Source organism: Centruroides sculpturatus, unplaced genomic scaffold (assembly GCF_000671375.1).
Source record: "Centruroides sculpturatus isolate CEXI.00-Female unplaced genomic scaffold, Cexi_2.0 scaffold15, whole genome shotgun sequence".
Lineage (NCBI taxonomy): Eukaryota > Metazoa > Arthropoda > Arachnida > Scorpiones > Buthidae > Centruroides > Centruroides sculpturatus.
The window spans coordinates 1,266,396-1,288,347 of record NW_019384585.1 but is presented as its reverse complement, the minus strand read 5'-3'; the positions used below and the strand labels follow the sequence as shown (position 1 = coordinate 1,288,347).

At 29.6% G+C, this 21,952-nt stretch overlaps 1 protein-coding gene across 1 annotated transcript in view; it reads right to left on the bottom strand.

The window, feature by feature from the left end:
* LOC111624573 (adenylate cyclase type 5-like) overlaps window positions 1-21,952 on the bottom strand; it is an 83,851-nt gene that overhangs the window by 40,532 nt on the left and 21,367 nt on the right. The window contains exon 2 of the mRNA XM_023367464.1: window positions 20,464-21,373. Within this exon, the coding sequence (XP_023223232.1) occupies window positions 20,464-21,063 (600 nt within the window). The 5' untranslated portion in view covers window positions 21,064-21,373. The remainder of the gene's footprint in view (window positions 1-20,463; window positions 21,374-21,952) is intronic.

The following is a 21,952-nucleotide window of genomic DNA, read 5'->3' as shown; positions in this document are numbered from 1 at the left end:
GCTTACAGGAGTCATAAAAAGACCTTCCTTATTATAAAGGACTAAGTGCATTTAGAATTTGTCCATCTTCAAAATCCAAAAAGCAATTAACATCCAATTAGAATGTTCTATCATGTTTGAAATACCTCTGACTTTCAAACCTAATCCTTTGTAAACTTATTCTGTAAGAGCTTATCAACTCAGAAAGAAGTTGGAAATGAAATTTGAATTAGAATATCCTATATTTAAAACATCAATTTGATGGACAACACAACTGAAATATGGTATCAATCAGAATAGCATCAATAAGATTATTCCACAAAGAATTACACTCATACTTTCTTCAAGCAATTGGAAATAGTCATAAACTCATAACAAAATAAATGCCTTTAAAGCTATTCAAGAATCACGTACTCTAGCTAGTCTATCAATTAATAATAGTAATATTAATTGTTATATTAGATGAATAAGAATGTCGATCAGAGTCAGATTTGAGGCAATTGGAGCAACATGCGCCAATTGGGCCTTGCAGCACATCAAAATTTATATATTTAAAAATAGTACATGTTACAAAAATAAATATCTAGGCATATTATTATTAAAAATATAACAACAAATTTTTTTCTTAAAAAGTTCATGTCAATCATGTCGACTGAGAGTCAAGAAGCAAACCAGTTGGATTTTGATACTATTTTAGAAGATTTTACAGAACAAAAACTTTGGAACATATAAAACATCTCTTTATAGGTTTATATTCAATAAAATTCAGTTATATTCATTCATCAACATATTAGAAGATTTTTCATGGCAAAAATTTATGTAGTTATATTCATTTAAAAATATAGAAATACTAAAACATATCTATGTATTAAATTAATTAAAATATCTTTAACTGTGAGACAGATAATAGCAAAAGTTTATCACATCAATGATAATGGGCACAAGTGCTCAAGAATCAAAGTAAAAACATTTAATAAAACAAAAAGGGGTGAACAATAAGATGATTACATAAGTATAAAAACCGTAAAAATCCAAAATGCATTTTGGACTATTTTCCAATAGAAAAATAGTCCCTCATCAGTTGGTATTATCATTGGTGTGATAAGCTCTTACTATTATCTGCCTCACAGTTATAGATATTTTAATTAATTTAATTATACTTAGAGCTAAAAGCAATTTCTGTAGAAATAATATCTATGTATGTTTATATTCAATGAAATGTAGTTGTTTTTATCTTTGGTACAGGTTTTTTAATGTAGAAATTTGTCTACCTCATAGTTCATGACTTTTGATTTTTATAATTGGATTTTGGATTTTGTTTTAAATAAATATTTAAAATCTATACTTCAATATGTAAATTAACTGTTAACTAATTTTGTTATTTAGAGTTTGAGGGGCCCCACAAAAAAAAAAAATTCAATCAGGCCTCGCACCTATTGCATTCGGCCTTGATATCAGTAAAACAAAAACTCTACAATTTGCAATGTTTTAGCCATTAACAAAATTATCACATCATTTATATCAATTACTGCAAAAATAATTAATAATGATTGACAATTATACTATTTCAGAATGACTTATAATAGACAACAGATAGTTAAATACTTAGAAGTTAGTAATTCCTCTGTCAGCAATTAAATACCTCAATTATCTAATTAGGAAAATACTTGAAGGCTTTTCTAAATCTCTCTTAAAATGATAAAATGAACACAAAGTACAGGGGAAAAAATGTATTGATACTTTTTAACAGTAAAAAGATTTCTATGATGAAAAGGATGCTAAAAGAAAGTCAACACTAATGCTTTCATCAAAATGTCACAGAAACTTAAATATTTCTAATGAGAACAAACTAATAAAAATTAGTAGTAACTGTAACAAAAATTGTCTATTAATATAAAATATGCCTTGCTATATGTATTTAGAGATGGCAAATTTGATAATATTATATTTTCTTATTTATTCTATAATCCTCAATCTACTCCTTTTGATCTATCATCTTTTGTGCAGCCTGAGATTTGAAAATAACAATGTGATTCATGAAAAGAACATACAGTAGTAATAATATTTGTTAAACAAGTATAGTATTATCTTTTCATTGACATAAGCTATTGAAGTAAATGGAGAGTTCAAAGAAAAAAAATAAATTGGGAAGACAAAACATCTGATCATAATGTATAAATTTCAATTTTTTATTTTGGGAAGAAAAATTATGAGGTTTATAAAGAAATTTTTTTGTAAATGATTTTCATAAAACAAATATAAATTATTTATCATTTTATTTAAGTAAATATCTTTAAAATTTGTGTTATTAATTTTTAAACATTTGAGAGAATTATTTCACATTAAGCTATTCAGCTATTTATATATAAACAATATTAAATTAATTTTATTAATATATAAAAATTAAAATAAAATTAAAAAAATAAAATAAATTCACAAATATCAGCTATCAGCTTTTGTCTTATTTATTAAATATTCTTCATGTGTATGCAAACTAAACATAATAGAAATTATAAAATTTATAGAAACAAAACAATTTTCAAATAATCAAAACGCAAAGGTCAAATGCAGCTCAGGCTAAAAGGAACATCAATGACATTTGTGAAAATGCACCAAGTGAAAGAAAATGTCATTGATTTTGATCTGGGAATGTCAGCCTCAAAAATTCATGTGGAGCTCTCTAAAGCAAGTGAACAAGTGAGACCTTATAAACTTGGTGAAATTTAACCTGGGACAAAATGGCAGAGGTTTTGAAGAGCTCTCACAAAGCAATACAAAAACACCTGCAAGAAATTGGCAAAGTCTTGAAGGAATGCATTTGGGTCCCACATTAGATTTCTGAACAAAACTACATCCAAAAACTGCTGACTTCTTTAAAAATGTCAAAAATGATTCTTAAATATAATTTTTTTGATTTCCTCAATTAGTAATTATACAGATTATATTTAACTGTACAAATTAAAATTTACCATTTTTAATCATTACAGAAATTAAATAACAAAATAGAACAGTTGTATTGAAAGTTTCATTTACTTTTGATAAATTAATAATAAACCAAACAACATTATTTGAATTACATGAACCTTAGAAATGGATTAATTAGGTTTTTAATTAATAAAATTATTTTATTAACATGCTGAGTGCCATGTGACAGTGAATAGCTTAACATGAAATTGTGAGGATCCAAATCCAGACTTTCCCTGTGTTTATATCATTTCATCATAAGATCACATCGTAGTCATACTTTCATTCCACGGTGTCATAAGATCACAGTGTAGCTAAACTTTCATTCAATAACTGTCAACTTTTACACCTGGGAGTTAAACATCTGTTAAGTTCTCAGACCTAATAAAGACACTTTCTCATCACCTTTCGACCTAGTATCGCGATTTTAACAGTTCAACATTGGACAAGATCAACAAAGTGAGTCAGTCATCGCCAGTTCTTCCATCGGATTACTTCTACGTAATATCTGTTCTCCTTGGGATACCACTTCACTTTTGAATATCAAGAATCGTCTAATATCAAAGGAAAAAGTCAGAACTATTGGACTTCCCGAACTTTCTGTCTTACCGACTGGATCCAGATCAAGATATCAAAAAAAGGTATTTATCGCCACGCGTATGAATTGTAAACTCTCTCTCTCGAGAACGCTCAGTTAACTTTACTATCGAACTTTACTAGCAACATATTGTAAGATATGTATTCCCTATCATTACCCATTAAACATTTGTTATGTTAATCTAGTCTACGAAAGAATCACTTCCGGTGCGCTGTCTCTCCTTCTATCTCAACTCTGATCGCTCCGTTCGCTCACACACGCGACTGCTCACGCCCGAACGAAACGGTTTCTGTGTCTAGCCGTGAAGGCACAGAAACTGTTAGTCAGTCTGAACAGAAAAGTGGTGTCAGTCCTGACGAAATCTGTCATTGTGATCTCCGCCGATGCAATGTCGACCCTTCGGTCACGTGGTGACAAAGTATAGGGAGGCCCTTCGGCATTATCACAAAATAATTCTCTCAAATGTTCTCTCAAAATTCACACTCAACTTTTCATAATTTGCCACTTGTGCCACCAGCACGTCACACTACTGCATAATTTATATTACAATTTTGCTCATTGGTAAAATAGTGTGTGTTGTATTGATAGATATGTGGTGCCTCAGGAGCATCTGATTTTCACCAACATGAAAAAATTATAGGTTATCTTTTGATTTGAATAAAGAAAAGAATAATAAAGATAACTTTTTTTTATTAAAAAAAATATAGAAAACAATAAAGATGACCTTTTTTATTGAAAATAGAGAAAAACTGTTGAATCAACTTCCTACTAAAGCATTATCAAGTGTGGATTTCCTTTAGATTAGACTGAAAAAACATTTCAGATGAAGTTTGATAGCTCTTACTCATATAAATGATGTTTATGGTTTTTTTTTTGTTTTTCTAAATAACTTTTACATGAAAACAAGTAAAATGGCAAGGCCATTTTTGAGACAAGACTATGTATCAAAGACTCACTATTAAGTGGGATCACTTCGACACTCATGGAGGGTCTTGTTCTCATTCTCCAATCTTCTTTGGTATCAATGGTTTTGAGTGTGATCGTTGAAACTTCGCCGGCCTTGGCCACAGCCACAAGGTCATCCACAATGCATTTTCGGTGAAATTAACCTATTCAATGTTGAAATTTCTCTTTGTTGCATGTTGCCCTGAGTTAAATTTTTGTCGATGCCTAATGAAAATTTTTTTGAAAAAAGTAATTGTGGCTATGGTATTGTCCAAAATTATTTTTTATTTTGCACAAACAAAATAAATACATTAATAAATGTAAAAACAAAAAAAAATTATTTTTCAGAAGTTAGTTTTAATATAAAATTATAACGAATAGTGCCATCTAGTTTCAAAAATGTTCCAATGCTGAAAAGAGATACCTCAGGGCAACCGGTTGCAACCAGAGATATGTTGGGAATAACATGGGACAAGTAAATGTGTTTTTTCAAAGATTTGTTTGTCAAAATTTGATTTTGCAATGTTCACACTTCCAACTTCCCAACGAGCAATACATGTGCAAATCTCGCACTAGCACCTGTTTATAGAGTGTAGCCATTTTGTATTTTATATTGACTCAGTTATTGGCCCCCTGAGTACCTACAAGTCTGGTTTTTTTTATGTGCATATGATTTGGGCACCAAATACTCTGTGCCAAATTGCAACTTCTGACATGTACTCCTTCATACCTCTAAGGTGTCCAGCCATTGACAGCACCACGATTTTATAAACAAGACATAGTCTTGTCAATAAAAAATAAAATGATAAAAGGTGTGGCCACCAGTGAGTCATGTGGTACTGAGGTAAAACAAGATCAACCCAGTGCCATGTGACAAGCCAGTGGTCATGAGCACATACAAATGCCAACTTTGTGGTGTGACCCAATATTATAATATTTGATCATAAGTTTATCAACACCTATATTGTTTTTTTCTTTCTTTTTTATTGGAGAATATTAGCCTATGGGGATAAAAAATAATATATTGGGGCAGTCAACATGTTTAAGAAATAATAATAATTTGTTATGGGGCGCTCTGATTGTCAAAGCCGTTGGCGTGAATTTTTTCCCACTTCCATACTTAGTCTAATTTTTCAAAGAAATGAAGAATTTTGAATTATTTTTGGCTAAAAGGAATAATATTAAGCTTCTTATTTTATTGTTATTGATTGCTGGAATAGAACCAAATCCTGGTCCCTTACAGAAAACTCCAACAAAGAGAGGAAGACCATCTACTCGTCAGAAATTGCTGACTAATGATATCAAACCATTGGAACCAGATTCAAACCTAATCACTGAATATACTGAACCTAGAAGAGCCGAATCATCACATCAAACAGGTGAGCTAATTAATTTAACTTCCTCACATGAACAATTACCTGCGGAACAAATAGACATTTCAACAGCAGAATTATGGAATAAGATAGTCGAACTGATAACTAATAGTAATGATAAATGATAAGCTGGTGAGTCAATTTTCACTTATAAGACAAGAAATTAATATAATACAAAATGAAATTAAAGAATTTAAAAATCAAATTCAACAAATAAAGATAAGAAATTATAAAATAGAAAATGAATTTACTAAACTAAGACTGGAAAATGAATTAACTCAATATAAACTGGATACTATGACTAACACTATGAATAATAATAAAATTATAATTTATGATTATACAAATCAGCTTAAAAATATTACTAAAANTTCAGAGACTCCAGAGGAGACATTCTTTTTACAAATAAACAAAAATAAATTTAATTAAAACATAAATCAATAAAAATAATACAATTAATATGGTAGTAAGAGACAATGACTACAAATTACAATCTATATGTCGAGAGATATATGGACTTATATCTAACCGATACAAGATCGAGAGAGAGAGCTCACAAAATCATTTAAGAACATACAACCTGATCATTGTCTTTAAACTTCGGCTCTGTATATGAAGTATTTGTTTCACTTCTATAATTCTCTGTCTTCTTTCCTCTGGAGAGATCAACTTAACTTGATACATTTATATCTTTAGACTTAATCCTTGTATATTGTATGGCTCATAGCATAGGCGTTGGCCTTTAGGAGCAATATGAATGGAGTCCTGACTCTTCTATGTCTGTCGATGAACTCCCCGAATTCTGATAAATTTCCGCTATATCTGCTGATTTTCGACCAATCATCAGACAGAGACTCTTTCATGTGAACGGATGAAAGGGGAATAAATGAGGGGTGAACATTTCCCATCAAAGCTATATTTTTCGCAGATAAGGGAAAAACAGAGGATGTTCTAACTTCCCTAGAAGGAAGTAGCATCTGTTATCTATCTTTCCCACGTTGGAAAATCGTTAATTTCTCACCAAAACGAAATAATATTTTATGATAATATTTAACATCATAAAATAATTATTAATTGTAGACTCAGGACTATTCAGATCTCACAGAAGTACATTTCAAAAAAGTTTCATAAGGAAAGAATTTATTATATATATTTTTTTCTTTAACTAAAATCTAAAATCTTCAGAATATCTTAATCATGTACTAAGACAATAACATAAATAAAATATTACCTTTATGCTTACAGGAGTCATAAAAAGACCTTCCTTATTATAAAGGACTAAGTGCATTTAGAATTTGTCCATCTTCAAAATCCAAAAAGCAATTAACATCCAATTAGAATGTTCTATCATGTTTGAAATACCTCTGACTTTCAAACCTAATCCTTTGTAAACTTATTCTGTAAGAGCTTATCAACTCAGAAAGAAGTTGGAAATGAAATTTGAATTAGAATATCCTATATTTAAAACATCAATTTGATGGACAACACAACTGAAATATGGTATCAATCAGAATAGCATCAATAAGATTATTCCACAAAGAATTACACTCATACTTTCTTCAAGCAATTGGAAATAGTCATAAACTCATAACAAAATAAATGCCTTTAAAGCTATTCAAGAATCACGTACTCTAGCTAGTCTATCAATTAATAATAGTAATATTAATTGTTATATTAGATGAATAAGAATGTCGATCAGAGTCAGATTTGAGGCAATTGGAGCGACATGCGCCAATTGGGCCTTGCAGCACATCAAAATTTATATATTTAAAAATAGTACATGTTACAAAAATAAATATCTAGGCATATTATTATTAAAAATATAACAACAAATTTTTTTCTTAAAAAGTTCATGTCAATCATGTCGACTGAGAGTCAAGAAGCAAACCAGTTGGATTTTGATACTATTTTAGAAGATTTTACAGAACAAAAACTTTGGAACATATAAAACATCTCTTTATAGGTTTATATTCAATAAAATTCAGTTATATTCATTCATCAACATATTAGAAGATTTTTCATGGCAAAAATTTATGTAGTTATATTCATTTAAAAATATAGAAATACTAAAACATATCTATGTATTAAATTAATTAAAATATCTTTAACTGTGAGACAGATAATAGCAAAAGTTTATCACATCAATGATAATGGGCACAAGTGCTCAAGAATCAAAGTAAAAACATTTAATAAAACAAAAAGGGGTGAACAATAAGATGATTACATAAGTATAAAAACCGTAAAAATCCAAAATGCATTTTGGACTATTTTCCAATAGAAAAATAGTCCCTCATCAGTTGGTATTATCATTGGTGTGATAAGCTCTTACTATTATCTGCCTCACAGTTATAGATATTTTAATTAATTTAATTATACTTAGAGCTAAAAGCAATTTCTGTAGAAATAATATCTATGTATGTTTATATTCAATGAAATGTAGTTGTTTTTATCTTTGGTACAGGTTTTTTAATGTAGAAATTTGTCTACCTCATAGTTCATGACTTTTGATTTTTATAATTGGATTTTGGATTTTGTTTTAAATAAATATTTAAAATCTATACTTCAATATGTAAATTAACTGTTAACTAATTTTGTTATTTAGAGTTTGAGGGGCCCCACAAAAAAAAAAATTCAATCAGGCCTCGCACCTATTGCATTCGGCCTTGATATCAGTAAAACAAAAACTCTACAATTTGCAATGTTTTAGCCATTAACAAAATTATCACATCATTTATATCAATTACTGCAAAAATAATTAATAATGATTGACAATTATACTATTTCAGAATGACTTATAATAGACAACAGATAGTTAAATACTTAGAAGTTAGTAATTCCTCTGTCAGCAATTAAATACCTCAATTATCTAATTAGGAAAATACTTGAAGGCTTTTCTAAATCTCTCTTAAAATGATAAAATGAATACAAAGTACAGGGGAAAAAATGTATTGATACTTTTTAACAGTAAAAAGATTTCTATGATGAAAAGGATGCTAAAAGAAAGTCAACACTAATGCTTTCATCAAAATGTCACAGAAACTTAAATATTTCTAATGAGAACAAACTAATAAAAATTAGTAGTAACTGTAACAAAAATTGTCTATTAATATAAAATATGCCTTGCTATATGTATTTAGAGATGGCAAATTTGATAATATTATATTTTCTTATTTATTCTATAATCCTCAATCTACTCCTTTTGATCTATCATCTTTTGTGCAGCCTGAGATTTGAAAATAACAATGTGATTCATGAAAAGAACATACAGTAGTAATAATATTTGTTAAACAAGTATAGTATTATCTTTTCATTGACATAAGCTATTGAAGTAAATGGAGAGTTCAAAGAAAAAAAATAAATTGGGAAGACAAAACATCTGATCATAATGTATAAATTTCAATTTTTTATTTTGGGAAGAAAAATTATGAGGTTTATAAAGAAATTTTTTTGTAAATGATTTTCATAAAACAAATATAAATTATTTATCATTTTATTTAAGTAAATATCTTTAAAATTTGTGTTATTAATTTTTAAACATTTGAGAGAATTATTTCACATTAAGCTATTCAGCTATTTATATATAAACAATATTAAATTAATTTTATTAATATATAAAAATTAAAATAAAATTAAAAAAATAAAATAAATTCACAAATATCAGCTATCAGCTTTTGTCTTATTTATTAAATATTCTTCATGTGTATGCAAACTAAACATAATAGAAATTATAAAATTTATAGAAACAAAACAATTTTCAAATAATCAAAACGCAAAGGTCAAATGCAGCTCAGGCTAAAAGGAACATCAATGACATTTGTGAAAATGCACCAAGTGAAAGAAAATGTCATTGATTTTGATCTGGGAATGTCAGCCTCAAAAATTCATGTGGAGCTCTCTAAAGCAAGTGAACAAGTGAGACCTTATAAACTTGGTGAAATTTAACCTGGGACAAAATGGCAGAGGTTTTGAAGAGCTCTCACAAAGCAATACAAAAACACCTGCAAGAAATTGGCAAAGTCTTGAAGGAATGCATTTGGGTCCCACATTAGATTTCTGAACAAAACTACATCCAAAAACTGCTGACTTCTTTAAAAATGTCAAAAATGATTCTTAAATATAATTTTTTTGATTTCCTCAATTAGTAATTATACAGATTATATTTAACTGTACAAATTAAAATTTACCATTTTTAATCATTACAGAAATTAAATAACAAAATAGAACAGTTGTATTGAAAGTTTCATTTACTTTTGATAAATTAATAATAAACCAAACAACATTATTTGAATTACATGAACCTTAGAAATGGATTAATTAGGTTTTTAATTAATAAAATTATTTTATTAACATGCTGAGTGCCATGTGACAGTGAATAGCTTAACATGAAATTGTGAGGATCCAAATCCAGACTTTCCCTGTGTTTATATCATTTCATCATAAGATCACATCGTAGTCATACTTTCATTCCACGGTGTCATAAGATCACAGTGTAGCTAAACTTTCATTCAATAACTGTCAACTTTTACACCTGGGAGTTAAACATCTGTTAAGTTCTCAGACCTAATAAAGACACTTTCTCATCACCTTTCGACCTAGTATCGCGATTTTAACAGTTCAACATTGGACAAGATCAACAAAGTGAGTCAGTCATCGCCAGTTCTTCCATCGGATTACTTCTACGTAATATCTGTTCTCCTTGGGATACCACTTCACTTTTGAATATCAAGAATCGTCTAATATCAAAGGAAAAAGTCAGAACTATTGGACTTCCCGAACTTTCTGTCTTACCGACTGGATCCAGATCAAGATATCAAAAAAAGGTATTTATCGCCACGCGTATGAATTGTAAACTCTCTCTCTCGAGAACGCTCAGTTAACTTTACTATCAAACTTTACTAGCAACATATTGTAAGATATGTATTCCCTATCATTACCCATTAAACATTTGTTATGTTAATCTAGTCTACGAAAGAATCACTTCCGGTGCGCTGTCTCTCCTTCTATCTCAACTCTGATCGCTCCGTTCGCTCACACACGCGACTGCTCACGCCCGAACGAAACGGTTTCTGTGTCTAGCCGTGAAGGCACAGAAACTGTTAGTCAGTCTGAACAGAAAAGTGGTGTCAGTCCTGACGAAATCTGTCATTGTGATCTCCGCCGATGCGATGTCGACCCTTCGGTCACGTGGTGACAAAGTATAGGGAGGCCCTTCGGCATTATCACAAAATAATTCTCTCAAATGTTCTCTCAAAATTCACACTCAACTTTTCATAATTTGCCACTTGTGCCACCAGCACGTCACACTACTGCATAATTTATATTACAATTTTGCTCATTGGTAAAATAGTGTGTGTTGTATTGATAGATATGTGGTGCCTCAGGAGCATCTGATTTTCACCAACATGAAAAAATTATAGGTTATCTTTTGATTTGAATAAAGAAAAGAATAATAAAGATAACTTTTTTTTATTAAAAAAAATATAGAAAACAATAAAGATGACCTTTTTTATTGAAAATAGAGAAAAACTGTTGAATCAACTTCCTACTAAAGCATTATCAAGTGTGGATTTCCTTTAGATTAGACTGAAAAAACATTTCAGATGAAGTTTGATAGCTCTTACTCATATAAATGATGTTTATGGTTTTTTTTTTGTTTTTCTAAATAACTTTTACATGAAAACAAGTAAAATGGCAAGGCCATTTTTGAGACAAGACTATGTATCAAAGACTCACTATTAAGTGGGATCACTTCGACACTCATGGAGGGTCTTGTTCTCATTCTCCAATCTTCTTTGGTATCAATGGTTTTGAGTGTGATCGTTGAAACTTCGCCGGCCTTGGCCACAGCCACAAGGTCATCCACAATGCATTTTCGGTGAAATTAACCTATTCAATGTTGAAATTTCTCTTTGTTGCATGTTGCCCTGAGTTAAATTTTTGTCGATGCCTAATGAAAATTTTTTTGAAAAAAGTAATTGTGGCTATGGTATTGTCCAAAATTATTTTTTATTTTGCACAAACAAAATAAATACATTAATAAATGTAAAAACAAAAAAAAATTATTTTTCAGAAGTTAGTTTTAATATAAAATTATAACGAATAGTGCCATCTAGTTTCAAAAATGTTCCAATGCTGAAAAGAGATACCTCAGGGCAACCGGTCGCAACCAGAGATATGTTGGGAATAACATGGGACAAGTAAATGTGTTTTTTCAAAGATTTGTTTGTCAAAATTTGATTTTGCAATGTTCACACTTCCAACTTCCCAACGAGCAATACATGTGCAAATCTCGCACTAGCACCTGTTTATAGAGTGTAGCCATTTTGTATTTTATATTGACTCAGTTATTGGCCCCCTGAGTACCTACAAGTCTGGTTTTTTTTATGTGCATATGATTTGGGCACCAAATACTCTGTGCCAAATTGCAACTTCTGACATGTACTCCTTCATACCTCTAAGGTGTCCAGCCATTGACAGCACCACGATTTTATAAACAAGACATAGTCTTGTCAATAAAAAATAAAATGATAAAAGGTGTGGCCACCAGTGAGTCATGTGGTACTGAGGTAAAACAAGATCAACCCAGTGCCATGTGACAAGCCAGTGGTCATGAGCACATACAAATGCCAACTTTGTGGTGTGACCCAATATTATAATATTTGATCATAAGTTTATCAACACCTATATTGTTTTTTTCTTTCTTTTTTATTGGAGAATATTAGCCTATGGGGATAAAAAATAATATATTGGGGCAGTCAACATGTTTAAGAAATAATAATAATTTGTTATGGGGCGCTCTGATTGTCAAAGCCGTTGGCGTGAATTTTTTCCCACTTCCATACTTAGTCTAATTTTTCAAAGAAATGAAGAATTTTGAATTATTTTTGGCTAAAAGGAATAATATTAAGCTTCTTATTTTATTGTTATTGATTGCTGGAATAGAACCAAATCCTGGTCCCTTACAGAAAACTCCAACAAAGAGAGGAAGATCATCTACTCGTCAGAAATTGCTGACTAATGATATCAAACCATTGGAACCAGATTCAAACCTAATCACTGAATATACTGAACCTAGAAGAGCCGAATCATCACATCAAACAGGTGAGCTAATTAATTTAACTTCCTCACATGAACAATTACCTGCGGAACAAATAGACATTTCAACAGCAGAATTATGGAATAAGATAGTCGAACTGATAACTAATAGTAATGATAAATGATAAGCTGGTGAGTCAATTTTCACTTATAAGACAAGAAATTAATATAATACAAAATGAAATTAAAGAATTTAAAAATCAAATTCAACAAATAAAGATAAGAAATTATAAAATAGAAAATGAATTTACTAAACTAAGACTGGAAAATGAATTAACTCAATATAAACTGGATACTATGACTAACACTATGAATAATAATAAAANATGAAATTAAAGAATTTAAAAATCAAATTCAACAAATAAAGATAAGAAATTATAAAATAGAAAATGAATTTACTAAACTAAGACTGGAAAATGAATTAACTCAATATAAACTGGATACTATGACTAACACTATGAATAATAATAAAATTATAATTTATGATTATACAAATCAGCTTAAAAATATTACTAAAAATGAATTAGCAACATTTTTTCTAATACTTTGAAGGTAATTTGCAGCGAATCAGAGAATATAGTAAATATATACTCAATACCTAATTCAAATATTCAAATTAAGTGCATAGTATTAAAATCAAATCAATTAAGAAATAGAATCCTTGCAGCCTTTAATAAATTGAAATATAACAAGACACTGGGAAATTGGCAAGAAATTAATATGTCAGCTGATTTAAACAAAGATTTAAGAAGGAGAAGAAGGAAAAGAAGGAAAAAATTTTTACAATACTATACAGATTTTAAGAAACAAGGATTACAACTAAAACTGCGTGATGACTATCTGATAATTAATTGTCAAAAAGTCACATATAGTTATATTCAGGATCAATTAGTATACGCTGATAATTTTTTGTTGTATTCTTTACAGAAAAACCCAATAACATAATTAATTTAGAATTAGAATGTGAAAATGATCAAGATATTAAAATTTCAAACAATCTTAACTTAAATATCACAAACTGAAACTGCCAAGGCTTAATCCACAAAATAAAAACTCAAGAATTTTCTCAATTACTATATAATACTGATATCTTAGGTATAACAGAAACCTGGCTAGTCACACCAGTTAATGAAATTATAAAAAATAAAATGGAATATACAATTATATCTTCTGACGCACAAAAAACAACAGGACCTGGGAGACCGCATGGAGGATTTTGTCTAATATTAAGAAAAAACATTGGTTCTGTAAAATTTATACAAAAAGCAATTAATTATATTCTAATCTTATTACAAATTGATAATACTGATATGAAACATTTATACAAAAAGTTAATTGTTATAGTGTTAGTTTATGTTCCGCCTGACCAGATCAACTTACTAAATGAAATATTCAAAAATCTCAAAAAATGGAAAAATATCTCTCCTTATGTATTGTTGTTTGGTGATTTTAATTCCAGAATTGTGCAGCTAACAGATTCAGATTATAAAGGACCAAATAATCTAATCCACTTTAACTGAAAATCAAAAGATAATAAACATAGCAGATTGGGGCTTCAATTAATAAAACATACTCAACAATTGCAATTAATAATTTTAAACGAAAGAATAAAAAATGACTATCCATCTGAATTTACTTGTGTTGCTAATATTGGAAGTTCTGTAACAGACCTTACAATATATTCTGAATTGCTGTCTGACTTATGTGTAAAAATTCAGGTTTTAAATTGCGACCTATCCGATCATTTTCCAGTCATGACTATCTTTGAAATGGCAAAAATCCAACTAAATAATAGAAAATTTCAACCGTATCAAATAATAAAATATGATTATCTGAATTTTCAATTGCAAATTAGTGAAAAAAATCAAAAACTTACCTGAATTTTTACCAAGAAATGGAATAGAAATATATCATCAATTGGAAAATCTAATAAAAAAATTTATCAATATAAAAAAGATTAATAATATAAAAACCAATAAGTTTAAGAAGCCTTGGTATGACTTTACCTGTTATATCTATAAAATAAGAAAAATAAAGCCTTAAAACAGTTTAGGAATATGTCAAATGAAACAAACTTTATAAACTATAAGAAACTTAAGACAATATATCATAACTTGTTAAAATCTAAGAAAAAAAAATATTTTAAAAATCTTGAACATCAACTAATATTAGACAAAGATAATACTCTGTTTTGGTCAACAGTACGTAAACTGCATAAAAAAGATACTGAAAATCAAATGCAAATTGACTTTTTAACCTGGTCACTTTATTATAAAAGAATAACTGCTATAACTAATAGAGAGGTTGCAGCCGACGTTTTCAACGCGAAAACGTGTACGTCAGACGTTCAGCGCCGCTTTCCTATAAGCCTAGAAATCTGACAATGATGTTTGGATAGTCAGTAGAATGATGCTCGACATTCCAAACACCATTGCCAAACTTCTAGGCCTTTAGGAAAGCGACGTTGAACCTCCGNTTCAACGCGAAAACGTGTACGTCAGACGTTCAGCGCCGCTTTCCTATAAGCCTAGAAATCTGACAATGATGTTTGGATAGTCAGTAGAATGATGCTCGACATTCCAAACACCATTGCCAAACTTCTAGGCCTTTAGGAAAGCGACGTTGAACCTCCGATGTACACGTTTTCGCGTTGAAAACGTTGGCCGCAACCTCTCTAATATAACCATTATAGAGACACTGAATCTGGAAAATGAAATTTAAGATCCAAATTTAAGACCTATGACGAATTAGAAACATCGATCAATAAAATGAAAACAAAATCTGCATCAGGTATGGATATAATTACAGTTAAATTCTTAAAATTATTACCACCATCAGGAAAAAGAGCATTGCTTGAATTATTCAATTTATTCTACAATTCAGCAAACTTTCTGGAAAATTGGAATACAGTAAAACTGATAATGATATATAAAAAAAGAAACAGAAAAGAACTACGAAATTACAGACAAATCGCATTACTACCAACATTACAAAAATGCTTTACTTCTATACTGGCCACCAACAATGGACTGACGAACTTAACTTAAACTCAAAATTTCAATTCGCATTTATAAAATCTAAAAGAACAGAAATGGCATTATTCTTCTTATTATCAATAACACAAATTTACTTACTAAAAAAAAAACAGGAAAATATATTCAGCTTTCATCGATATATCAAAAGCCTTTGATTCAGTTCATGTCATAACTTTGATAAATAAATTGAAAATATGTGGTTCAGGAAAAAATTCTCAGATTCAATTGCGAAATTATTTTCAATCTACAGAATCAACATTAGTCACGGTAACCAGATATTCACAGAATTAAACATAAACCGAGGATTACTACAAGGAGAACCGCTATCGCCATATTTGTTTAATTTTTATCTAAATGATATTGATAAATTATTTCTACTCGACATTGAAGGCGTTCAAATTTCTGGAAGAATTTACCACTATGTATTATATGCAGATGATCTTGTATTATTGGGTTGTTCGGAAAGTAAGTTCGTGTTTTTCCATGGAAAAAAATGCAATATTCTTATGATAAATAAATATTTTATTGAATTATATGTTGATCATTTTGGTCAAATACCTGTTGTCATCGTTTCTGGTAGTAGCATGATTTCACATTCATAAAAGTTTTGATCGTTGCTTACAAAAAACTGATCCAAGTGATTTTTGACATTGTCATTTCAAGTAAATGTCTTACAGTTAAAAAAAATTTGTATAGACCGGAACAAGTAATAATCTGAGTGTGCTCGATCTGGCGAATATGGTTGGTGTGATAGCACGTCCCATCTAAGTTATAACAGTTTCTGACGAGTTACCAAACTTGTGTGAAATTTGACATTATCGTGGTAAAACACTACACCTGTTTTGTTGATCAATTCTGGCCGCCTTTTCTGTTTGATGATATTACTCAATTTGTTTACTCGATTGCAGTACACTTTCGAATCAATTGTTAAATTGTCTGGTAAAAGCTCCAAAAAAAATTTCCTTAATATCCCACCAAATAGAGCATTTCTCTTTAAGAACTCGTGGAATTCATATATCGAGCTTTGAAACGAAACCAATTTGTTTCAAGTACTCATAAACAGTTCAATTTGACAAATTTAATCTCTTAGTGATTTCACGTGTTGTTATTCCGCAGTTTGCTTCAATCGGTACTTTTATTTTGTTTTCATTGGCTTCAATTGGCCATCCATAACGTGGTGCATCTTCAATACTGAAATTGCGAGAACGAAATTTTGTAAACCAGTTTTGGCACTGTCGTTCTGTCAACACATCTCCACCATACATGTCACACGATTTTTTTCTTGCTTGAACGGCATTTTTATTTTTTTGGTAATAAAAAAGCAAAATATGCCGAAGATGCTGCTTTCGATCTTCCATATTTGATGGGACACAAAAAATAAACAATTGCACGAAATCAAACAAAATTTTTTACAAATAAGCCAAAAAATGCTAGCTGTCAAAATATATAATGATAATACGGTTTAGAATGAAAATGGTGGGAAAAATACCACTAATCTGTCTAGTGGTAAAAAAAACGAACTTACTTTCCGAACAACCCAATACTTGCACCAACAAAAATTGCTTTGCAGCACAAACTAAATATAATAAACAACTATCTGAATTCCCTGTTTTTAAAGATCAATATCTCAAAAACCAAAATAATTATATTTAGAAATAATGTTAAACTTCCAAAACAAGAAAAATCATACTATTTAAATAATCAATCTCTCACCTTGGTAAATGAAATAAAATATTTAGGAGTATCATTCAACTGGAATTGTAATTTTCAACCGCACCTGAAAAATCTAACTACAAAAATAAATACTTTAATAGACAATATTATTTATTTATGTGCAAGTTTAAAAATGACGAATATAAAAATACAGATGAAACTATTTAACCTTTTGATTATCCCTTCAATATATTATGCAAGCCCTATTTGGGCAATAGACTTATTATACGATTTAGAAAAATTCCATGTTATTTACTTACGAAAATTATATAAAATAGAAAGAACAGTTCCTGGTTATGCAATTCGTGCCGAAACTAACAGATTCCAACTATTTCCGTTTTATTTAAAGAGACTGATTAAATTCTATTATAGATTAAAACAGTCTAATGAAGATAATATAAGATTCTTACATCAAATAATGCTAAATCAAAATTTTAACTCAGATAACAATAAAAATCTATAGCAATATAAATTCAATAAATTATTACAATCTTTTGGTGTATCAAACAGACTACTTGATAGTTCAGAAACGAATTGGCAATATGGATACTCTCTAATGATCGAATCAGCATTTTCTCAATCAATAATAATGGATCAAAACTTATTATATCAGTCTGTATACCATCCATGGTACACCAACATTTTAAACATCCTGTCTACTTCGAACATCATAACTGCTAATATCAATATGAATATAAAAAGATTATTAATTCAATTAAGACTTACTAAATATTCATTGTTTATCAATAATACTTATTTTGATTTTACTAAGGACAGATGTTATTGGTGTAAATCAAGTGACTATTCTTTGAACCATATACTAAGAGACTGCGAAGGACTAAAAAAATATCATCAAAAATATGAAATTATAGAAATAATAAGTACGAAGCAAAATCAAGACTTTAGAACTAAATTAAACAATCTTACGTTAAATCAAATGTATAAAATTAATGGTTTTTTTAATCAAATTGCAAATGAACTAAAAAATATGTAATAAATTAATAAAACTTAAAAAATTTGTTTTTACTAATTATGTTACTTAAAGTAAAATATTTAAAAAGGAAACTAATGATAAAATTTAATACTAAACGATTATTGTAATGTTATTAATGATCTTGAATATGTTGTATATTAAACAGTGGAAAATTAACAAATGTATAATAATATATCATTGGAAAAAACCCCCTGTAACAAGGCTTAGCCTTAATGCAAATAAAATTTGAATTTGAATAATAATTTGTTATGACTACTTCAAAATAGTTGTTTTCATATATAAATGCCTAAAACATAATAAAAGAATTTGCATTTGGCTTACTAATTCTAAAAAAAAAAATTAAAGCTAAATTATTAATTTTGAAATTATTAATACATAAACTTTGTTTAAAAATCATTTGAATTGAAGTTAAAAAATTTTACACACCTGAACCATTTACGGTGTGATGATGCAAAACATCAGTAAACAGACGTTTTCGAACCCCTTCTGGGCTCTGCTTCAGGTTCCAATCAGTTTCTAAAAGGACGTTCGATATCCGTTAGAAGTAGAAATCCGTTTGATCATGTCATTTAAAACTTGAGTTTGAATTGTAGGTTCGAATGGATTCACACAATCCAAGTCACGCATGCGCAACCAGTTTGCCTGTTAGAGTTTGATGGGTGAATTAGAGCATGTTGTGATTCACCTATCAAACTCTAACGGGCGAACTGGTCGTGCATGCGCGACTTGGATCGTGTGAATCCATTCAAACCTACAATTCGAACTCAAGCTTTAAACGACAGGATCGAACGGATTTCTACTTCTAACAGATATCGAACGTCCTTTTAGAAACTGATTGGAACCTGAAGCAGAGCCCAGAAGGGGTTCGAAAACGTTTGTTTACTGATGTTTTGCATCATCACACCGTAAATGGTTCAGGTCTGTAAAATTTTTTAGTAATTCCGGTGTAATAAATGGTGAATTATTTGAATTGGAATTAATTGTAATGTTATCAAGAATGTAATTTTAATTATAAAAGTGAAGAAATCCCTTAAAGCATTCTATGAAGATGCACATCCTCTCTTTACGATGGTAAAGAGAGGATGTGCAACTTTTTATATTCACAGTCCTACCATTCAAGTAGGTGGGATGAGCCAGCCCTATAGCCAATGCCAAATTTACCTCTTGGAAATTCTCTCCAATATGGAGAGTAGAGAGAGAAAAGGAGAAAGAGAAGAGGAGAGAAAGAGAAAGGGAAAGAAAAGAAAACTAGTGGCATAGCCACATGGGTTTAGAAGGAATAACTGCTCCATTACCATAAATTTCTTCCTACTAGTCTATTTGATGACATTCAAACAAACACCTACTGTCTATTTTATCCCTCTGCTCCTCAATTAAAAAAAATCTGACTATTTCACTGCATCAGATCTACATAGGCTCATTATTTTTATCACGGTTCATAATATTTTTACTGTCTATATAAAGGTTAATGAAAAAATTTTTAAGTATATATATTTAAANCTGCGGTCGACCGCATAATTTATTCTTACAATAATAGACTGTCTGTGCAACGTACCCATACCGTTTGTATTTAAATTCATTTGCATTGTTCATTGGGATAATTCCGATGAACAATGCAAACGAATGTTAACACATGCACATATAAAAATCCTAAAATTGTTTGTCCATATTCATAGTCGCCCGCAGACTATATTTTACCAAAAAAGTAGTCCCTAAGGGATAAAAGTTTGGCCACACCTGATATAGATCATACTTATTAAATCATACCTGTTTCCAAAGGAAGGGATTTTCATAGTTCATTCCAAGAGCACATGCTATCTGAATCACACATAACAAAATACTGCATGTGATACATTCTTGAATTCGAACTGGTAGTAGTGTATAAGTCAGATATACAAAAAAAACAGCACACCATATCCCTGATGTTGGTACACACGTGCCAGAATTGACAGCAAGAAGAATTACAAAACCAAAGAAGGAGGTTAGAATTGTATAGGAAAACACTAGCAAGTAAATCTGATTAAAGAATGACTGCATACTGATAAAACCCATTATCAAATATATTATTATTAGGATAGTAAAAATAATGCCATGTAAAAGAGAGCCAAATGTGCTTAGAACATAATTAAATAACAACATGACGATTCCAGTAGCTACAAGAATTCCAAGAAGGGCAGTTAAGTTTCTTTGGTTTAGGTGCAAAAAATAACGTTGATACAGATATTCCACCTCAATATTTTTAAATCGATGAAGTTTGAACACATTATAACAAAGACGGCGACAATCAAAGAAGGATATATTCTTTGGTTCTGATTGAAGAGGCAGTTCTTTGGCTGGATCTTCTTCGGTATTTGTCGTTACAGCCATTTATAATAAAATATATTTTGTCAGGACTTTTTCATTAATAAAATAAATAGCTTTCACTCTGACAAACTGTTTTGATTTTATCTGCCTCTTTACATTTTAAGAGCTTTGTACATACATAAACTAGACAATTTGCATACATTGCTTCATCTACTTCTAATTTAACTTCTGTAAAATTTTTTACTAGAAACATTATTTATATATTCTGCTTTAAAGGATGGAATGAATTTACTTTAAACACAAACATAAACTTCCAAATAAATAGAAAACATGGCTGTTAAGTGTAGATTTTCAAGAATTCATATCACATAACCTGAAAATAAATAAATTTATTTTTAAAAATAATTGTTTTAATTATTAAATAAGTACTTAAAACTAAAAATAAATCATAATATAATTCTGTAACAATTAAAATAATTAATTCAAAATTTAAAAGATTCTATCAGTTATATTTAAATATCTCTTTCTTTTTATAATAGAATCTTCAAAGTGTTATTTCAGAAACTACTAGATCAAGTTCTCTCTCAATTTATCCATAAATGTATTTTACTTATAAATGTTAATTCATTCTAATTGACTATAAATATGAGAAAAACCACTGATTAATTCAAATTATATTCATTATTGAAATGCTTGATAACGATAGTAGTATTGTTAACTCTTGATATACTGGATTAATTAATAAGATGACAAAATGATCCCATAATGCAATTGTCTGTTATCTATCATGTGAGCACTGAGTGTCTTTTTCCCTGATCATCATGGGTACAGTTGGACTCACAATTAGGATGGCAAGATAGTAAAGATGGGACCTAATATATCCCAACCATCTAATATAACTTTATTCAGCCATCAAAGTATGTGCACTGTACAATAAAAGTTGCTATTACCA